General features: G+C 54.8%; 1 protein-coding gene across 2 annotated transcripts in view; it reads right to left on the bottom strand.

Annotated features, from left to right (window-relative positions):
- PHF2 (PHD finger protein 2) overlaps positions 1-18,203 on the bottom strand; it is a 69,042-nt gene that overhangs the window by 32,569 nt on the left and 18,270 nt on the right. For both annotated transcript variants that reach the window (XM_044266061.1, XM_044266062.1), the window contains exon 2: positions 3,627-3,712. In XM_044266061.1, coding sequence (XP_044121996.1) covers positions 3,627-3,712 — 86 coding nt within the window. The remainder of the gene's footprint in view (positions 1-3,626; positions 3,713-18,203) is intronic.

Genomic DNA, 18,203 nt, shown 5'->3' with positions numbered 1-18,203 from the left:
CTCTTGGCAAGGCTGCTTGGGCTGCATGCCCTTGTTCACAGGGCTCAGTCCTGCTCCAGACCCCCAGGCTCCCCTAGCTGCACCCACTGCACCTGGCATGGCCTGGCACCAGTGGGCACAGGGCGGAGGGAGGGATGTTTGTGAATGGCGGGTCTCCTGGGCGCTGCACGGGCCCCTCAGTGCCCACTGAGCAGCCCAGCTCTACACAGGGGTCGCCAAAGCTGTAGGTGGCCTGGTAGTCTTCCCTGCTCCCCAAAGAGCTCAGCAGGCTCAGACAAGGGTGGGGGGGCACGACCCTGAAGACGACGCAGGTCACCCTGACTCTGAAACCAGTCTCCATGTCCTCAGCCTTCTCCTAGGTCTGCAGCTGCCTCGGGACTCGAGCCCGACCCCACAGGCAAGGGGCTCTGGCGTCCACATGGAGCTCCCTGCTGCACGGCCACGGCAGCGTCGTGGGCCTCGGCAATCGGCGGCCCACGCCTGGCGGGGCCTCCCTGCCTGCCCCCCGGGGAGGCGAGCCAGACTCTTGGGGAGCCCTCTTACCAGGGGTCCGGCGTATCCAGGGCCTTGAGAAAGAGAAGGGGGAAGCCAGGCCGCATGCCGGCAGCCATGAGCGACGCCGCATAGAGGGGAGACCAGGGGAGAGACAGGCATCCCCATGCGGTCTGAGGGGGGCAGCAGAGGTCCTCCTGCGGGCCCCCCAAGGTCCTCCAACACTGGCCCCGGCATCACCCCTCACTGCACTTCCCGAGGTCTCCACGTGGAAGGCATGCAGAGCCCCAAGGATGCAGATGCCTGGCAGGAGGGCCCTGGCCAAGGAGGCTATGTGGGGAAACTGAGTCCTGGAGGGCGGCTGGGGGGGTGGGGATGCAAGTGTAAAGGGCAGCGGGGGAAAGCAGCAGCACCCCCACATACCCGCCGGGAACTGGGCCTGAGAAGCAGGTGCTGCCTGCAGCTGGCGGCCTTCCTGGGCCGTCACTTGGGACCGGGCACTGCGAGCAGCTCGAGGGCGCAATGGCTAACGCATGGGGCGACACAGATCCGCAGGGGAGGCCGGCCAAGCGTCCTGGGGCTCCCCCTGCGGCCCTGGCTGCTGTGCTCCTTCCCTCCCCAGGGCCCAGAACACGCTGAGCCCCGAGGCCAAATGTCCTCCTGCCTGTGCGTCCCCTGAGGAGGCAGCCTAGAGACCTCAGCCCAGCAGGAGGCCGGGGCATGGGGGTGACAGATACCCCCCCCCGTTGCAGCTGCCCTTGGGGCATCACAGCTACAAGGGCCTCGGGGAGGAGGGATGTGGCCAGTCGGGAAGTGGCCTCTGAAGCAGGCCCGCCGGGGTCAGAACTGTTCTTGGGGCCGTGCTGCCTGAGCCTTCCCATCGGTGGGGACTCCTTGCCGAGTTCCCTGGGAACCCCCAAGCCCCAACTCTGTGCAAACTGTGAACCTGTGGGCCCCTGTCCTCATCTCAACGTGCCCACCACAGACCCACGCGGGGCCCCGAGCAGCCCATGGGCTTAGGGGTCCCCTGGGGACATGACACCATGACAGTCCTCACCGTGGAGTGTCTGACTGCAAAGAACCACCAAACAAACCAGTGTGTCACCGTGACACAGACCAACTCCAAGGCAGAGTGACACACGATTGTGGGCATGTATCCTGGCAGGAAATGCCAGCTCCCAAGCCTCTGACCCCAATGGCCATGCAGGCCCCAGTAACGGCAGGGAGCCCCTGATCCACAGGATTTATGAAGCATGTGTGCACAGCCACACACACGTACACATACAAGCATCAACCTGTGCACATGCGACACTCACACACACGTGTCCATGCTTGAGTACGCGCATGTGTCTACACACACGTCCACACTTGCACACACGCACCTGTCTATACACACTCACACACATGTGCCAACGCTTGTGCACACACACCTGTCTACACACATGTGTCCATGCTTGTGCACACACTCCTGTCTATACACACAAATGCACACATGAACATTTGTGCACACACACGTACACAAACACACCCAGCCAGAGAGGGGCTGCCGGCCCCCACCAGGCTGCAGTCCCCACATGTCCTGGGAGTGGCTAGCCATAAGTACCAGGAAGGGTCGCCTGTACTTGGCTTTGAGCAGCAGTACGGGGCAGCAGGGAGCCCCAGCACAAGGGCGGGGGTCTCGGTCAGCAGACTAAGTTGGGGAACAGTGGACAAGCTCACGGTCAGGGAAAGGTGCTTCCAGGACATGCAGAGAGGGAGAAGTCACAGGGTGTGTGACCACCAGCGCCCACCTCAGCACTCCCCTGCAGCCCTACCTGAGCCCCAGAGCACAGCCCTGCCCTCCGTCAGGACACTCAGGGCTGTTGTGGGGACAGGCCGGGTCTCCTGGCTCCAGCCCCAGTCTGTCCTTGGCCCTGCCCTAGGGCCGCACGGTGGGACGCCAGCCTGCCCTGAGCTTTCCCGTGGCTCAGAAGGGGTTACGACAGCGGCCGGGCAGGGACCAGAGTGGTTTCTGGGTAATGGCAGCAGACCCGCCCTTAGCACAAGCACTGCCGGCCCCTGGGGGTACGAGGGAAGGTAGGAGCCCACAAAGCTTCCTGCTGGTCTCGGGAATTTGGTGATGCTTTACCGCATGCTGATGCCGTGCCGCAGTCTGGAGGACGAGAGCCGAACCAGGGCGGCCGCTGGATCATCTAGTGATGACGGAACACAGGCCAGACACACAGACAGCTCGGCGAGAAGGAGCAGTGACAGCCCACTGGCCTCACGCAGCTTCCCGGGTGGTGGGATCACGGCCAGCCTCAGTCCACCGACCAGGGGTGCAGGCACCCTCCCTTAACCCCCACTGGACCTACAGGACTCGCCCCACAGGAGCTGTGGGGGTCCAGCCTCTGCCCTGTGAATAGACAGCAGGAGGGAGGCTCCCCTTGAAGGAGGGTGACAGGACTTCTGGTGGCTTGCGGCCAGCTGTGGTCCCCCTCAACCCCCTACACAAACGCTCCGGGGTCGGCGTCCAGACTGCACCTTTTATGAGCACCCAGGCCCCCCAACCCAGGTCAGAAACCAGAGGCCACATTAACACCCCCATGCCCTCTGTCTTGCCCCCATGTCAGGACCCGCCAAGGTAACTGCAGACCAGGGCACAGCCCTGCATGGGCTCAGCCTTGGAACTCGCCTCCTGGAAGGGATATGAGCCCCCAGTGGAGCCACACTGGATAAGCCTGTTCCCAAGGAGCCCCCTCAGGGTGCACCGCACCCCCAAGGGACCAGCAGGCAGTTTGAGATGGGGACTCTCCCTGCAGGTGGTACCAAGGAAGGGACAGCAGATCCCCAACATGGAGTGGGCAGCAGGCAGTGGGCAGGGTCGGACAGCCACAGCACGGTGTCCCCATCTTGGATGGGTCTGGCTCCTGCAGGTGCTGGAATGTGAGGCCCCTGCCCAGGCCTGTGGAAGTCAGTGGGGTCTCTGCACAGGCCAAGTGGCCTTAGCCACAGCCCTGGACAGGAGCCCCACAGGCGGGGCTGCAGTGATGAATCCACAGGGACAGTAAGCAAGGCCAGCAGTGGTGCCCAGGCACCAGGGTACAAGCACCCACGCACGTCCCCCAGCCAACCAGGCCAGGCCCTGTACTTACAGGTAGACTTCCCGTGGGTTTTCTCGCAGTTCGGGCAGTGGTATATGTCGATGTCTGGGGCCTCCTCCTCTTCCACTCCCACACAGCTGAAATGGAGGAAGCACAGATATAGCCGGCGGTCAGCAACTACTCGGGGCCTTCCCCTGCGGAACGCAGACAGCTGCTGTCCACCTCACAGGAGGGGGCACTACGCGTGCAGGGGGAGCAGAACCTGAGCCAGGGCAGCAGCCCACAGGGACAGGACGGGGCATGAGGGGGAGGGAGGGAGGGAGAGGCAAGGAAGGCCTTGCTGTTCATGACCAGGCTACGCAGAGGGCCGGGCCGTCCTGCACGATAGCCACTACCATCCTGTCACCACCGAGTCGGGGAGGGCAAGGGGTCTCAGAGAGGGGCTGCCCCCACCACGTCACCTGAGGCAGTTTAGAGCTATGGGTCGGGCTCTCCTGACCCCTCGAGGGACCGCTGAACCAGGGGGCGGGACCACGGTACCAGGACAACCGGATATCAAAAGAATGAAGTTGAATCCCTACCTCACACCATATGAAAAGACTAACTAAAAATGGATTAACCACTGAAATATAAGGCCTAATGCTATAAGACACTAAGAAGAGGACACAGGAGTACATCTTCATGACCCTGGACTTGGCCATGGATTCCCAGATAGGGCACCGAAAACACAAGCAACAAAAGAAAAATTAACCTGTGTATCAGGGAAATGTAAAATGTTTGTGCGGTAAATGACACTAGGAAGAAACTGAAAAGACAGCACGGAGAATGGAAGAGCATTTGCGAATCACCTTTCTGATGAAGGCCTAGCGCCCGAAGCGCATACGGACGGATGACGGAGACACACACAACAGCATCTAAACGGGCAAAGGACTCAAACAGATTCTTCTCCCAGGATGATGCAAAACAGCCAAGAGGCTCTCGACAGAGGCTCTACATGCTTAGCCGTGTGGATTCTCTGGAACGCACAACCGAACCAACAAGACACCACCCCAGGACGGCTACAGGTTTTACAAGAAAAAACACCAGAGACTTGCAAGTGCTGGCCGGGATGTGGGAACGAGAGCTCTCTTCCGTCGCGGCTGAGTGTAAAAGTGACGGTTTCTCTGGGAATAGTCTGACGGCTCCTCAGAAAGGTAAGCAGAGACTTAGCCTGTGACCCGGCCATCCCACTCCCAGGCACGTGCCCCGGAGAAGGCGGAGCAGGGTCGCGGGCAAACCCCGCACACCAGTGTTCACGGCAACGTCACCACGACGACCAAGAGACAGAAATGGGCCAGCGCGCACCGGCTGACAGACAGCCAAGCCACCTGTCCCCAGAGCGCCACGGAGCGGCCCCCAGCCTGAAAGGGGGGCAGCGCGGACATCTGCTACAGCACGACGGACCCCGGCCAGCCAAGGCCACATACGCAGGGCTGCATCACGCAGAACGTACACCCAGAGGACCCGCCGCAGGAGCCGGGGCTGGGGGGGTGGGGAATGGGCAGTGACTGAGGAGGGGGCCTGGAATCTCCTTTCGGACCCAGGTGGAGGCCATACTTGTGCAACAGTGTGAAGGTACTAACTGCAAGAAGGTTCACTTTAAGATGGTTAGTTTTAGGTTATGTGAATTTTACCCCACTCAAAAGACAAGGAATGTGCCCCGTGACAGGGGCCCCCGTCCCCACTGCCACTGAGCCCATCCTCACTAAGGCTGGCTGAGCGCCTGTTCTGCCTGCAGCAGAAGCACAGACCCTACGTGGACCTTCCTGCAACAGCCCTGCAGTAACGGGAGGGTCACCGCTCGCCTACCATGGAGGGCAGACGTGTGTCTGGACCCAGGCGTCTCCTCACTGTGTTCCCTTGTCCCCTGGCCAGGGTCAGCTACCACCGCTCCGAGCCCCTCAATGGAACATCGTCTGCCACGGCTGCCACATGCCACGGTCCCAGGAGCAGCGCTGGAGCCCACAAAGCCTCCGGCACACGCCTCTGGAAACATGAAGTTCACTCTTCATCTCGGAACGAGCCCGGAACCGAAGTGCGGGCCGCCTGAAGAGGCAGGTGTGAGACACAAAGCGACCAGATGCAGATGCGAGGGTCTACGGGTCTACGGGTCTGCTCTCGCCATGCAAAGGGACTTTCTGAACAAGCAAAGGACATCAGAGAGAACCCGGATGGACAGAAACAGGACTCCCTCCGACAGCATGTACGGGAGCATCCCCCCTCCTGCAGGAACTGGGCATGAAGGGCATCTCCCCCGCAGAAGAACAGGGGAGAGCCCAAAGGGACCCAGGCCTATGGAGAAAGATGCCAGAAAAGGGAGCTAGAATCACATTACTGCATCGGTCTCTCGGCAAAGTCACCAAACTAGGCACGCTGAGCTGTTAACGCGGCAGGTGGGACAGCAAACCAAACACCCGAGTACCACAGTCTGTCTCCACAGCACCCCTGCTCCATGAGAGCCCCTCCTCCTCAAACCCCCGCCCCCAGCTCCTCCCCACCCACAAGGAGGAGCAGCCACTCACCCAGCACCTTCCCCCTGGGCTGGTGCACCTGCCTGACTCCTCCGCTCCCTCCCTCCCAGCCCCCTACACCCCTGCCTGCCACAGAAAGGGCCCTGCACCCGGGCGCTCTGCACCCTGCGCCCTGCGCCAGCTGGCCTCGGTATACCCAGCCATCAGAGAGCACGCCGGGTGAAGCCCCCATCGCCCACACCCACCCGGAGCTGTGCACTATGGGTGAGAGGCAGAGCCCTGCGTGCATTCAGGACCCACTGGGACTAGTAATTGGACCCGGAATCCACACCCCGTGTCCACACTCTGTGTTCACACTCCAGGTCCACACTTTTCGTCTACACCCTAGGTCTACACTCCAGTTCCACATCCTGCATCCACACACCACATCCACCCTGTGTCCACACCCCACATCCGCACATATTCCTGCCTGGCCCAGCCACGGGGATCCCAGGGACACACAAGGAGCCAACGCAGCACACAGGATGTCTGAGGTCCGACTGTGAACTCAGCCCGACAGGGGCCCCTTCAACAGGTTAGGGGGCACGTGTGCGGTGGCGCGCAGAGGGAACGGCGGCTAAGTCCTAGGCCAAGTGAGGGGAGAAACATCAGCATGCCTGAACCACCCCCCACCCAAACACCCCTGCTTGTCCCACATGCATGACAGGTGGGGAAGCTGAGGCCCAGGGTCATAAGGCGTGCAGGCCAACACCCTTCCCCGGCTCTGGGTGCCCCTTCGGTACGCCAGCCTGGGGCATGCAGGTCTCACCAGAGACCCGTTTTGTGCAGGGAGGCCTCTCTAAAAGGGAGTACTTGTTCTACCCAGGGCACCTCAGGAGGGCCACCCACGGCCTGATGCCACCCGCTCCCCCACGACCGGCGTGAGTCACCATGGGCCCCAACTGCCTGGGCTGCCACCCTGACAAGGGCGACCGGATGTATGGAAACTAAGGTCCCAGGAGCAGCCCCCAGCTGTGTTATGTGCGAGGACAGACCTCCTGACTCCCTGTGTCCCGGGGCCCAAGGACCCCGCGATTCGGTTTGACCTTCTGGGCAGAGGGCCCTCGGCCACAGCAGCCCCTCTACCCACATAGGGGAAGGCCTTTGACTGAAACCGCTCCCAATTTATGTTTCTATCCCCAAGTTAAGGCTTTCCCAGTGCCTCCTGAGAAATTACTTGGGAAATCACCCAAAAGACTACAAGAACAATAGTCACGGGAAAGTCAGAAACATTCCCCCTGCCTTAAAGCCAGGAGCAAAGTGCCTGTGTCTGGAGGAGATTCGCGGGGCCCACACCCTGGGCGTGCCTGTCCCCCCCACCCCAGGCCCCAACTGTTCCACCAGTCACGGAGCACCGCAGACAAAGCGAGCCTGGCAGGTGATCAGAGAGAACCCTAAAGGCACCCAGCCTGAGGGCAACACGCGCCCTCCGCAGAGCCCTGCCTAGGGCCACCAGCCCAAGCACCAGTCTTGCCCATCTGGGGGTCACCTCCCTATGGAGACGACGACTGGGTCAGGACAAGAGCCGGGCCCCCAAGCATGTCCCCAGACAGAAGGACGCACGTGGGGCTCATCTGCTCATGTCTCAGCAGGACACCTGAGGCCTCGCCCTTCCTCTACCGTGGGTGTGTGGGTGTGCGGGTGTGCGGGTGTGCGGGCCAGGAGGGCCCAGAGGAACACTCGCTGGGCCTTCTCCATCACAGGCAGGCGTGGGGAGCAGGCCCCCGAGCTGCCCCACACTCCAGGCCCAAGCAGGGGTTCAGAGTCACCGGCTGAGGTCCAGGGACAGAGCCAGGACAAAGGGCGCGGACAGGCTAAGAGCCAGGCCCGACATCCCATCCCTATTGCCTGTCCTGTCCCTGTATCACCACATGTGCAGAAGGCCGTCACCACAGAGAGGGAGACCAGGAGATGGGCCAGGCAGAGACCGGGACCCCAAGGGCTGGGAACCAAGTGCGCGGAGCTATGGTGCATTGGGGAGCAGGGAGGCCAGAGAGGGACAGAGAGGGGAGGGGGAAGGGGAAGGGAGGGAGATGGAGGAGAGGAAGGAGGGGAAGGGGAGGGGAGGGAGGGAGAGGGAGAGACAGAGGGGAAGGGGAGGGAGAGGGAGGTGAGGAGGAGGAGAACGATGTCCCTGCAGACACGGACCCCGGAGTGCGCACACAGTAGAGATCAAGGTGGGCACTAGGCCTCCCAGCAGACAACCCACAACAAACACGCGCTGTGTACCGTGCATGGACCTACGTGCACATGTGTGCACACATATGTGTGCATGCCTGCGTGCGTGTGTGCCACACATGCGTGCACGAGTGTGTGTGCATGTGTGCCTGTGCTCCTGTCTGAGCTCCTTCGACCGCTGGCTTGGAAGGTGAGACCTGTGGGGAGAGGTCATGTTTTCAGGAGCGCGTGGCCACTGGGGCTGGGGGCTGGGGGCTGGGCTGGTCTGAGCCCGCAGTGACCTGGCATCCAGCACTGGGCCAACCCCACAAACATTACAGCTGATGTAAGTGCCATGAGCCAAGCAGAAAGACAGCAGGTGGAGTGGAGACGGACAAAACACCACAGAAACGGGCCAAGCAGGAGGGACCTAAAGGGGTAGGAGTAGGGGTGGGGGGACCACAGCACGAGGGACCTGAAGGGGGTACTGTAGCACGAGGGACGGGGGGGGGGAGGGGAAGGGGGACGGGAACCGTAGCAGAGGGACCAACAAGGGAGACGGCTGACACTCACAGAGGCAGCACGCGCGCGAGTCACAGGGGCCACCACAGCGTATCTGGCCGGGGAGGCCCGGGCTCCAGGCCCCTTGGGCAGAAGCCACATCCACCCCGGAGCTGCAAGGCCCCTGGCAACAAGGCCTGGGGGCCCATGGAGGAAGTGGCTCCTCCAAGGTCATCCCGTGGGAATCCCTGCTCTGCCCTCCAGCCAGGCAGGGCTTTCCAGAACCCCAGGGGCAGGACCCTGCCCTCAGAGCTCCCAGGGCCCAGGACACTGGACACCCGCCCGGCCTGGATACCCCACACCTCACTGTTCGCATTGGGAAGTATGTCCTGAATCCCCCATGAAATGGCAGCATGGCTTTTCCTTTTATTATTGTCAAGAGCATTGATTTAACATAAACTACAACTTCTAAAACCCTGTTCTGGTTCTGACATTTACTTATGTTTGAAGTTCTAGGAGGAACCCCAGAAAAAAATAAAAAAGGAAGTGAGTGACCCCTTGCAGAGGGGAGGGACGGGCACCGACTGCCCTCCGAGGTCCCAGGAGTTCAGTGGCGACAGCCGGTCTGTCACAGCAGCAGGACCTGTGGGCCGCCACCTCTGGACTGCTCCACGAGTGCCTCGAGCTGTTCTTGGGGCAGGAATTCCACACCTGTTGCACACCTACTGTAAGGCAAAGTGTAGGAGTGTTCACAAGCTTGATGTGCACAGGGAGCCATCCCTGATGGCTTGAGAGAGCAAAACTCAGGAGAAGCGACCCCTCCCACCAGGAGGTTGGACACCCGGGCCCTGTCTCTCTCCCACAGCTGAACGTCCAGCTGCCACGAACCCCGAGCGGTACACGTGTTCGAGTCTTGACGCTAAGGCCCCCCCACGAGCCACACCCCGGGCAGCGCCCCACTTGAGTTTCCTCTCTCCTCTCCTCTGTGCCTTACTAAGCCACCAGAAACCAGTCTTCCCTTTGTATAAGGCCCAAAGGCCTGCTTTCTTCAGAAGGTCAAGGCGGTTTCCAAGTGCCCCTCCTTAGCTCCCCTCCTCCCATCTTTCCCAGGTCCTGGTGTCCCAGGGAGAAGGCCGCCTGAGCCGTCCACCCTGCGGGGAGCCTGCTGCGGGGGGGGCCGGGCTGGCAACAGGGGCGGAGGGGCAGGCAGATGCTAGTCCGAGTGGCCAGGGAGCACAGAAGGAATAGTGGGGGTGCCCTCCTCGCCAATCACTGGCCATGGTGATTCCCTCCCTCTTTCTGCCCTCTCCCTCGCCAACCTCACCCCTGCCTTCGGGCTGCCCCAGTCCCCCCATTCCTGCCCTGCTGGTCTCTGAGGACGCCCAGACACCAGTGGTTGACACGCTTCACATGGAGCAGCCATGGGGAAACATGGGGACAGCGTGGTCATCACTCAGCTCCAATGCAGTCACTGGCCACGTGTCAGACTCAAGAAAGTCCCTGAGACCCTAACTGTGCCAACAACAGCTAAATCCTGGAGTACCAGCCACTGGCCCAGGCACCACATGAGCTTCTCCATGCAACGGGAAAAGCCACAGTATTGGAAGTAATATGCCCCAGGTCACACACAGGGAGCACCCCTTCCCGAGCACGGGCACTGGTGACTCATGTGGGCCCACTCAGAATTCTGCTGGTGAACCACCGTCCGTCCAGTTTGCTGATTCCACCCTGAGGCCTCAGGCCCCAAGTGCGAGGGAGACAGAGGCCAGGAGAGGACCCGAGAGCTTGCCAGGACCCCACGGGAAGTGGGTGGGGATGGGCACACCAGGCCCCAGGGCCTCTGCAGCTGCCACCCACCGTGCAGGGGGCCAGAGGAGGCACAATGACGGGGTAGGGTACAGAGAGGACAAGACCCCCGATGCACCTGGGCTCCCAGAGAATGAGTCACAAAGAGGACTAGAAAGAAAACAGGGGGAACGGCGGGCCTGACCCAGCCAGGAGAGCCTGTCCCCTGCACGTGTGCACAGGGTGATGGGACACTGGCCATGGCCCGGGCCTCACTCCCTCCTAGAGGGTTGCCAGTCTGGGGAGCCGGTGCCCTGGGACCTCCAGGGGTCACAAAGACTGTGTAGCTCCCACCTGGCTCTTGTGAGGATCTGGCCACAGCAATGATGGGCCTCTGGGGACCCAGGTAAAGTCTGTCTGCTGAGTCCAACGTACAGATTCATAGGAAAAAATGTGATTATTGTCAGAAGCCACTAGGCTTTGGGGTGACTGTTACACACCCACAGATAACCAGGATTCCAAGGAGGAACTGCATGCTCAGAAGAGATGAAAACAGGCTCTGAAACAAGAGCAACTGTTCCCCAAGCCCTTCTGGCGGGGCAGGTGAGTTCCGGAGGGGCTGCGAGCATAACCACAGCACCGTCCTGGGCACACAGGATGCTCTTATGAGGACAGCTTCCTGCCTGTCATAGCCACTACCTCATCACCATCATTGTCATCATCACCGCTCAACCTCAACACTACCATTGTAATCATCACCACCTTCCTCGTCACCGTCACCATCCCTGCCATCACACATCATTGTCACCAGCACTGCCATCACCACCATGCTTGTCACCTCATCACCATCACCGTCACCACCATCAACACCATCCTCATCACTATCACCACCATCATCACCATCACTGTCACCATCTCTGCCATCACCATCACGCTTGTCACCTCATCACCGTCATCATCACTGTCACCATCACCATCACCGTCACCACCATCCTCGTCACCGTCACCACCATCTCTCCCACCCTCGTCACCATCATCATCGTCATCACCACCATCCTTATCACCATCACGATCCAAACCGTTGTCATCATCGCCCAAGCACCCAAGTCCCCCATGTGAACTTAACTGAAACAACGTCCTAAGGGTTGCCGTCTCAAAACCTTACTCCTAAGCATTTAAAAGCACAAAACCGCACCCGCAGGTCTAGTTTAGCTGGGTGTTTGGTGGAGAGAAGGAGGCCACACGGGCTCATGGTTCTAATCAACCAAGGTCTCCTCAGGGCTGCCTCTGGGCCCCAAGGGAACCTGGCCCTTTTCACACCATGCAGAGATACACCCAGTGGGACACCTCCCCATGGCTCTCCGGGGGTGCTCTGCCACCAGCCTCATGGGCGCAAGGATCCAAATAATTCCAAACAATGAAGAGCAGCCCCAGGAGTGAAAAATAGCAAGTACCAAACCAATGACTGCTTTCTGCAGTGTCCTCTGCGCCTCAGGGAAACCTCAGTCCACATGTGGACTGCATGTCAAGGATATAGTACACAGTAAGAAGACTCAGGAGGGGAGTGTGGTTGGGGGAAAAACACCAAACTATGTCTACTTGACCAGTGATTTAAGTCATGACTTTCAGTAGACGCTACAGACAAAACATAACTGGCTTTTAAACATGGAAGGAGAAGAAGCACTTGCAGTAAGACATGAAACCCAACTTTAAGAAGGTTTCCACCCAGCTGCCTGGTTGGCTCAGTGGGTTAAGCCTCTGCCTTCGGCTCAGGTCATGGTCTCGGGGTCCTGGGATCGGAGCCGGCTTCCCCATCCCCCCACCTACCTCTCGGCCTGCCTGTGATCTCTCTCTCTGTCAAGTAAATAAATAAATAAAATCTAAAAAAAAAAAAAAAGAAAGAAAAGAAAAAAAAGAAGAAGATTTCTACCCATCGGTCATATAGTCTAGGGGCTGCAGGAGACTCAGCCTGATGCACAGACAAGCATCCTCATGTCCTCAGCGGAACACACTGGCACAGCCTCTAAGGTGGGAGCTGCTGACACAGAAAGTACGCTACCCTTGTCTGTAGCTCATCTGTAGGAGAACCAAACTTCTCCTTAGAAACCATGCAAACAGGAAGAATGGAATGAAACATTTATAGTTTTGAAAGAAAAAAAAAACAACCTAGAATTTTGTATCCTAAAAAATTATCCTTTGGAAGTAAAAAAGAAACAAGGGCTTTCTCAGACAAACCACCGAGGGAATCTGTCACCAGTAGGACAGCCTTGGAAGAAATGTTAAAGAAATACCTTCAGAGAGAAGGAAAGAATATAGGTCACAAATTGGGATCTTCATAAAGAAAAGAAGAATGTTAGAGAAATTAAATTAAGAAAACATGAAATATTTTTATTTTTACTGATATAATAGATAATAGCTTGTGCAAAACAAAATAGCAACAATGTACTTGATTATAACTTCAGAATAAATGACATGAATGGCAGCACTTGTATAAGGAACAGAGGAAGGATGTGGGAATGCTGTGAGGAGCTTGCACGGTCCTCAATAGCGTACTTGCAAGTGGGTCTGGCTTAGCCATAAGTAGGTATATTGCAAATGCAAGGGCAACTGTTAAAAACAAACAAAGAAACAAATAAATAAATAGTTTAAAAAGAAGTATTATTGATACACTAGAAAAGGAGAAAAAAATGAAATCATGCAAAATGCTCGATTAAAACCAGAGAAGGCAGAAAAATTGCAGAAGATAACAACCGAAACAAAGAACAGGAACAGCAAAGAGAAAACAGAGACAAACGTGGTAGACATTCACCCAGCATATCAGTGATCGCCTTAAACACCAGTGGTCTCAAATACAAATTAAAAGACAGAGACTCTAAGATAGAGAATAAAACCAAGACCCTAGCATACACTGTCTATTAAAAACCTGCTTTAAATATAAAAATATATAGACTAAAACCTGCCTTAAATATAAAAAAAAAAACAGACTAAAATTAAAGGCACAGTGTGGGGGAGGGGGAAGGGAAATTCTTTCTACACTGCACTTTCTACACAATTCTGCTGTGAACATAAAACTGTTTAAAAAAAAAAAAAGGGTCTGTTAAAAAAATAAATAGAAATAAAAAGTTTTTATCTGGGGGGAAAAAACGGGATGAAGAAAGTTATACCATGCTTACGCTAATCAAAAGAAAGTCAAGGGACGCCTGGGTGGCTCAGTTGGTTGGACGACTGCCTTCGGCTCAGGTCATGATCCCGGAGTCCCGGGATCGAGTCCCACATCAGGCTCCCAGCTCCATGGGGAGTCTGCTTCGATCTCTGACCTTCTCCTCGCTCATGCTCTCTCTCACTGTCTCTCTCTCTCAAATAAATAAATAAAATCTTTAAAAAAAAAAAAAAAGTCAAGTAACCATATTAATTTCAGACCAAGTAAACTTTGAGGCAAGAAAAATAACTTGGACAAAGAGGGGAATTACAGGGGCGCCTGGGTGGCTCAGTGGTTAAATCCTCTGCCTTCGGCTCAGGTCATGATCTCAGGGTCCTGGGATCCAGCCCTGTGTCAGGCTCTCTGCTCAGTGGGGAGCCTGCTTCCTCCTCTCTCTCTGCCTGCCTCTCTGCCTACTTGCAATCTCTGCCTGTCAAATAAATAAATAAAATCTTAAAAAAAAAAAAGATTTTAAAGAGAGGAATTACATAATGATAAAGGAGTTGATTTTCCAAAAAGACATCCAAATCCTTAATCCGTATGCACCTAATAACAGAGCACCAAACTACATAAGGCAAAAACTAATAGAACCACAAAGAGAAATAGACAAAGACACTACTAACGGCAATTTCCACAACCTTTATCAACAATTAACAGATTCAATAGACAAAAATCAGTAAGGACATAGTTGAACTGAACAACACCATCAATCAACTAGATCTAATTGATATTTATAGAATACTTCATCCAACAAAAGCAGAATAAACATTCCTCTCAAGCTCACGGAGAACATTTGCCCAGGAAAGATCACATTCTGAGCCCAAACCTTACCTTAACAATTAAAAAGAAATTGTGCAAAGGATACCGTCACACCACAATGGAATTACACTAGAAATCAATAACAAAAAGATATTTGGAAAACTCTAAAACACTTGGAGATTAAACAATACACTTCTAAATAACATAGAGTGAAAGAAGTTTGAGGAGAAATTTTTAAGTATTTCTAACTAAAACGGAAATGAAATACTTATCCAGATTTGTTGGGCTTGGGCCACTGAAAGCAGTGCGTGGAGTGCGAATTACAGCACTGAATGCATATGTTACAAAACCACATCTAAAACTAATCATCTCCACTTCCACCTGAGGAAACTAGAAAAAGAAAAGAAAATCCAAAGTAAGCAGAATGCATAATAAAAATGAGAGCAGAAATCAATGAAATTGAAGACAGCAAATAAATAGAGAAAAGTCAAGGGAAGCAAAAGATGATTCTTTGAAAAAGTCAGTACAGTGATAGGACTCTATCCAGGTTAGCAGAAAAAGATAAAAATATAAATGACTAATATCAGAAATGAGAGAGAAGCCATCACTACAGACCCCACAAACATTAAAAGCACAGTAAAGGAATATTATGAACTCTATGCCCACATACTTAATAACCTGGGTGAAAAAAATCTATTCCTTGAAGGATTCAATCTACTGAAAATTCACACAAGGAAAAATAAATAGTCTAGTCCGCATGTATAAAAGAAACTGAACGAATAATTAATAACTTTCCAAAACAGAAAATACCAGGCCCAATGGGTTCACTGATGAATTTTACCAAACCCTTAAGAAAGCTATTACCAATTTTCTATAATCTCTTCCAGGAATTAAAAGTAGAGGAAATACTGCCTAACTCATTCTATGAGGCCAGTATTACCTTAATACCAAAGCCAAACAAAGGTATTGTAAGAAAGGAAAACTGTAAACCAGTATCTCTCATAGACATAGAAGCAAAAAGGTCTTCTACAAAACATTAGGAAATTGGGGTGCCTGGATGGCTCAGTTGTTGGGCGTCAGCCATCAGGCTCCCTGTTCAGAGGGAAGCCTGCTTCTCCCTCCCTACTCCCTTTGCTTGTATTCCCCCTCTCACTGTGTCTCTCTCTGTCAAATTAATAAATAAAACCTTTAAAAAAATATTGGGAAATCGTGGCACCTGGGTGGCTCGGTTGGTCAAGCGTCTGCCTTTGGCTCAGGTCATGATCCCAGGGTCCTGAGACTGAGCCCCCACCTGGCTTCCCGCTCAGTGGGGAGCCTGCTTCTCCCTCTGCCTCTGTTGCTCCCCTTGCTTGGGTGCACTCTCCCTCTCTCTCTCTATTAAATAAATAAAATCTCTATCAAATAAATAAAATCTTTTAAAAATAAAATAAAAATAAATAAAATTCCAATCAAGTTCTTTCATGCATATCAACAAATTGATTCTGAAATTTATGTGGAGAGATAGAGCCAGAACAGCCAGCACAGTGTTGAAGGAGAAGGACGAAGCTAGAGGGCTGACACTTGCCGACTCCGAAACTTCCTAGAAAGCTACGGCAGGGCGCCTGGGTGGCTCAGTGCTTAAGCGTCTGCTTTTGGCTCAGGTCGTGATCCCGGGGTCCTGGGATTGAGCCCTGCATCGGGCTCTCTGCTCAAAGGGAAGCCTGCTTCTCTCTCTCTCTCCCACTCCCCCTGCTTGTGCTCTCCCTCTCTCGCTGTGTCTGTCAAATAAATAAATAAATAAAATCTTGAAAGAAGAAAGCTGCAGTAATGAAGACAGTGGGGTTTTGATGAGAGAACAGAGAAAGAGATCAAGGAGAAAGAATGGAGAACGCAGAAAGAGGGCCCCAGAGATACAACCAGCTGACCTCGGACAAAGGCGTGGAGGCAGTGCCACGGAGGAAGACGGTGCTGGAACAGCCGGACATCCACCCGTGCACACACACACTGAAACAACCAGACATCCACACATGTGTGCACATGTGCACACACATGCACACTCATACACCAAAACTGGAACTACTAGATATGTGTATGCACGCATACACACACAAAGAATGAAAACATAGATCTAACAGCTTACAGAAATTAACTCAAAATGAATCCTAGACCTAAATGTAAAATGCAGAACGATCAATCTCCTAGAAGATGACACAGGAGAAAATCGGAGGGTGCTGATGCCTTTTTAGGTACAAACACCAAAGACGTGATCCATGAAGGAAAAAAACTGATAAGCTGAACTTGATTGAAATCTTGTTGAACTTCTCCGTGAAAGACACTTTTAAGGGGATGAAAAGATAAGCCACAGACTAAGTGAAAATCTTGGCAAAACATATAGCTGGTAAACGACTAGTATCTGAAATATACAACTCTTCAACACACATTAATAAGAAAACTAACAACCCAGTTTAAAAATGGGCAAAGGATCTACTACAGACACCTCCCCAGTGAAGACATACGGACGGCAGAGAAGTGCATGAGAAGCTCCACATCACGCGTCTTCAGGGCAATGCAGATTCACACGAGAGTCCGCTGCGCACCTACTGGAACAGCTGAACTCCAGGGCCCTGACACGACCGAGTGCTGGCGAGGCTGCCGAGTGGCAGGAGCCCAGTGACGGCTGCAGGGACACGGACCACGCCGCGGCGTCACAGGACAGCTTGGCAGCGCCTCAGGAAACCAGACACGCTCAGGTCATGATCCTGGGGTCCTGGGATCGAGTCCCCATCGAGGCTGCTCCCTCTCCCTCTGCCTGCCGCTCCCCTGCTCACGCACTCTCTCTCATGCTCTCAAATAAATAAATAAAATCTTTAAAAAGGAAAAAATGAAACTCTTATCAGTCGATCCACCTAGGCAAACCCTAGGTGTTGATCCAAATGAGCTGAAAACTTAACCGCACCAAATCCTGCCCACGGATGCTTAGAGCAGCTCCATCCATCATCGCCAAAACTCGGAAGCGTCCAAGGCGTCCTGCAGTGGGTGGCGGACAAATGAACTGTGGTCCGTCCAGACGAGGAAATATTACTCAGCACTAAAAACAAACCCGCTATGAAGTCACGAGAGGTCGTGGAAGGAACTTAAATGCTCATCACCACGGGGAAAAAGCCAGTCTGAAAAGGCTGCACAGTTCCAGCCGTACGCACGACATGCTAGGAAAGACAACTGGGGGACAGGGAGGGACGAGGAGGCACAGCACAGAGGACTTCGAGGGGTGAAAGTTCGCTGGAAGACACCACGGCACATTTGCAAAACCCACGGGACACACACAGCGAGGTGAAGCCCGAAGCCGGCCGTGGACTTGGCGGAAGCCCAGCCCGGTTCGTCACTTGTAGCCGACGTACCGTGCCCGGCGAGGCTCGCGGGCATGAAAGGGCTACGTGGGGACCCTCTGCACGTTCCTCTCCATCTTCCTGTAATCGAAAACCACTCTAAAAATAAAGTCTATTTTCTTTTAATCAGAAAGGAAAAGTTCCACGCGTCTTTGAGAACCATGAGGGTTCTCGTGCTGGAGAAGAGCGGCCACAACGGGAAAACCATGTGATGGGAACCCGAAGAAAGCCTGTGGCAGCGACATCTGTCGCAGAAACCACTCGAAGCAAGCACACGACGAGAGCGCACGGAGGGGCAGGCATGAGAGGCCCA

This window comes from Neovison vison, chromosome 9 (genome assembly GCF_020171115.1).
Source record: "Neovison vison isolate M4711 chromosome 9, ASM_NN_V1, whole genome shotgun sequence".
Taxonomy (NCBI): domain Eukaryota; kingdom Metazoa; phylum Chordata; class Mammalia; order Carnivora; family Mustelidae; genus Neogale; species Neogale vison.
This window is presented reverse-complemented; position numbering and strand designations above follow the sequence as displayed.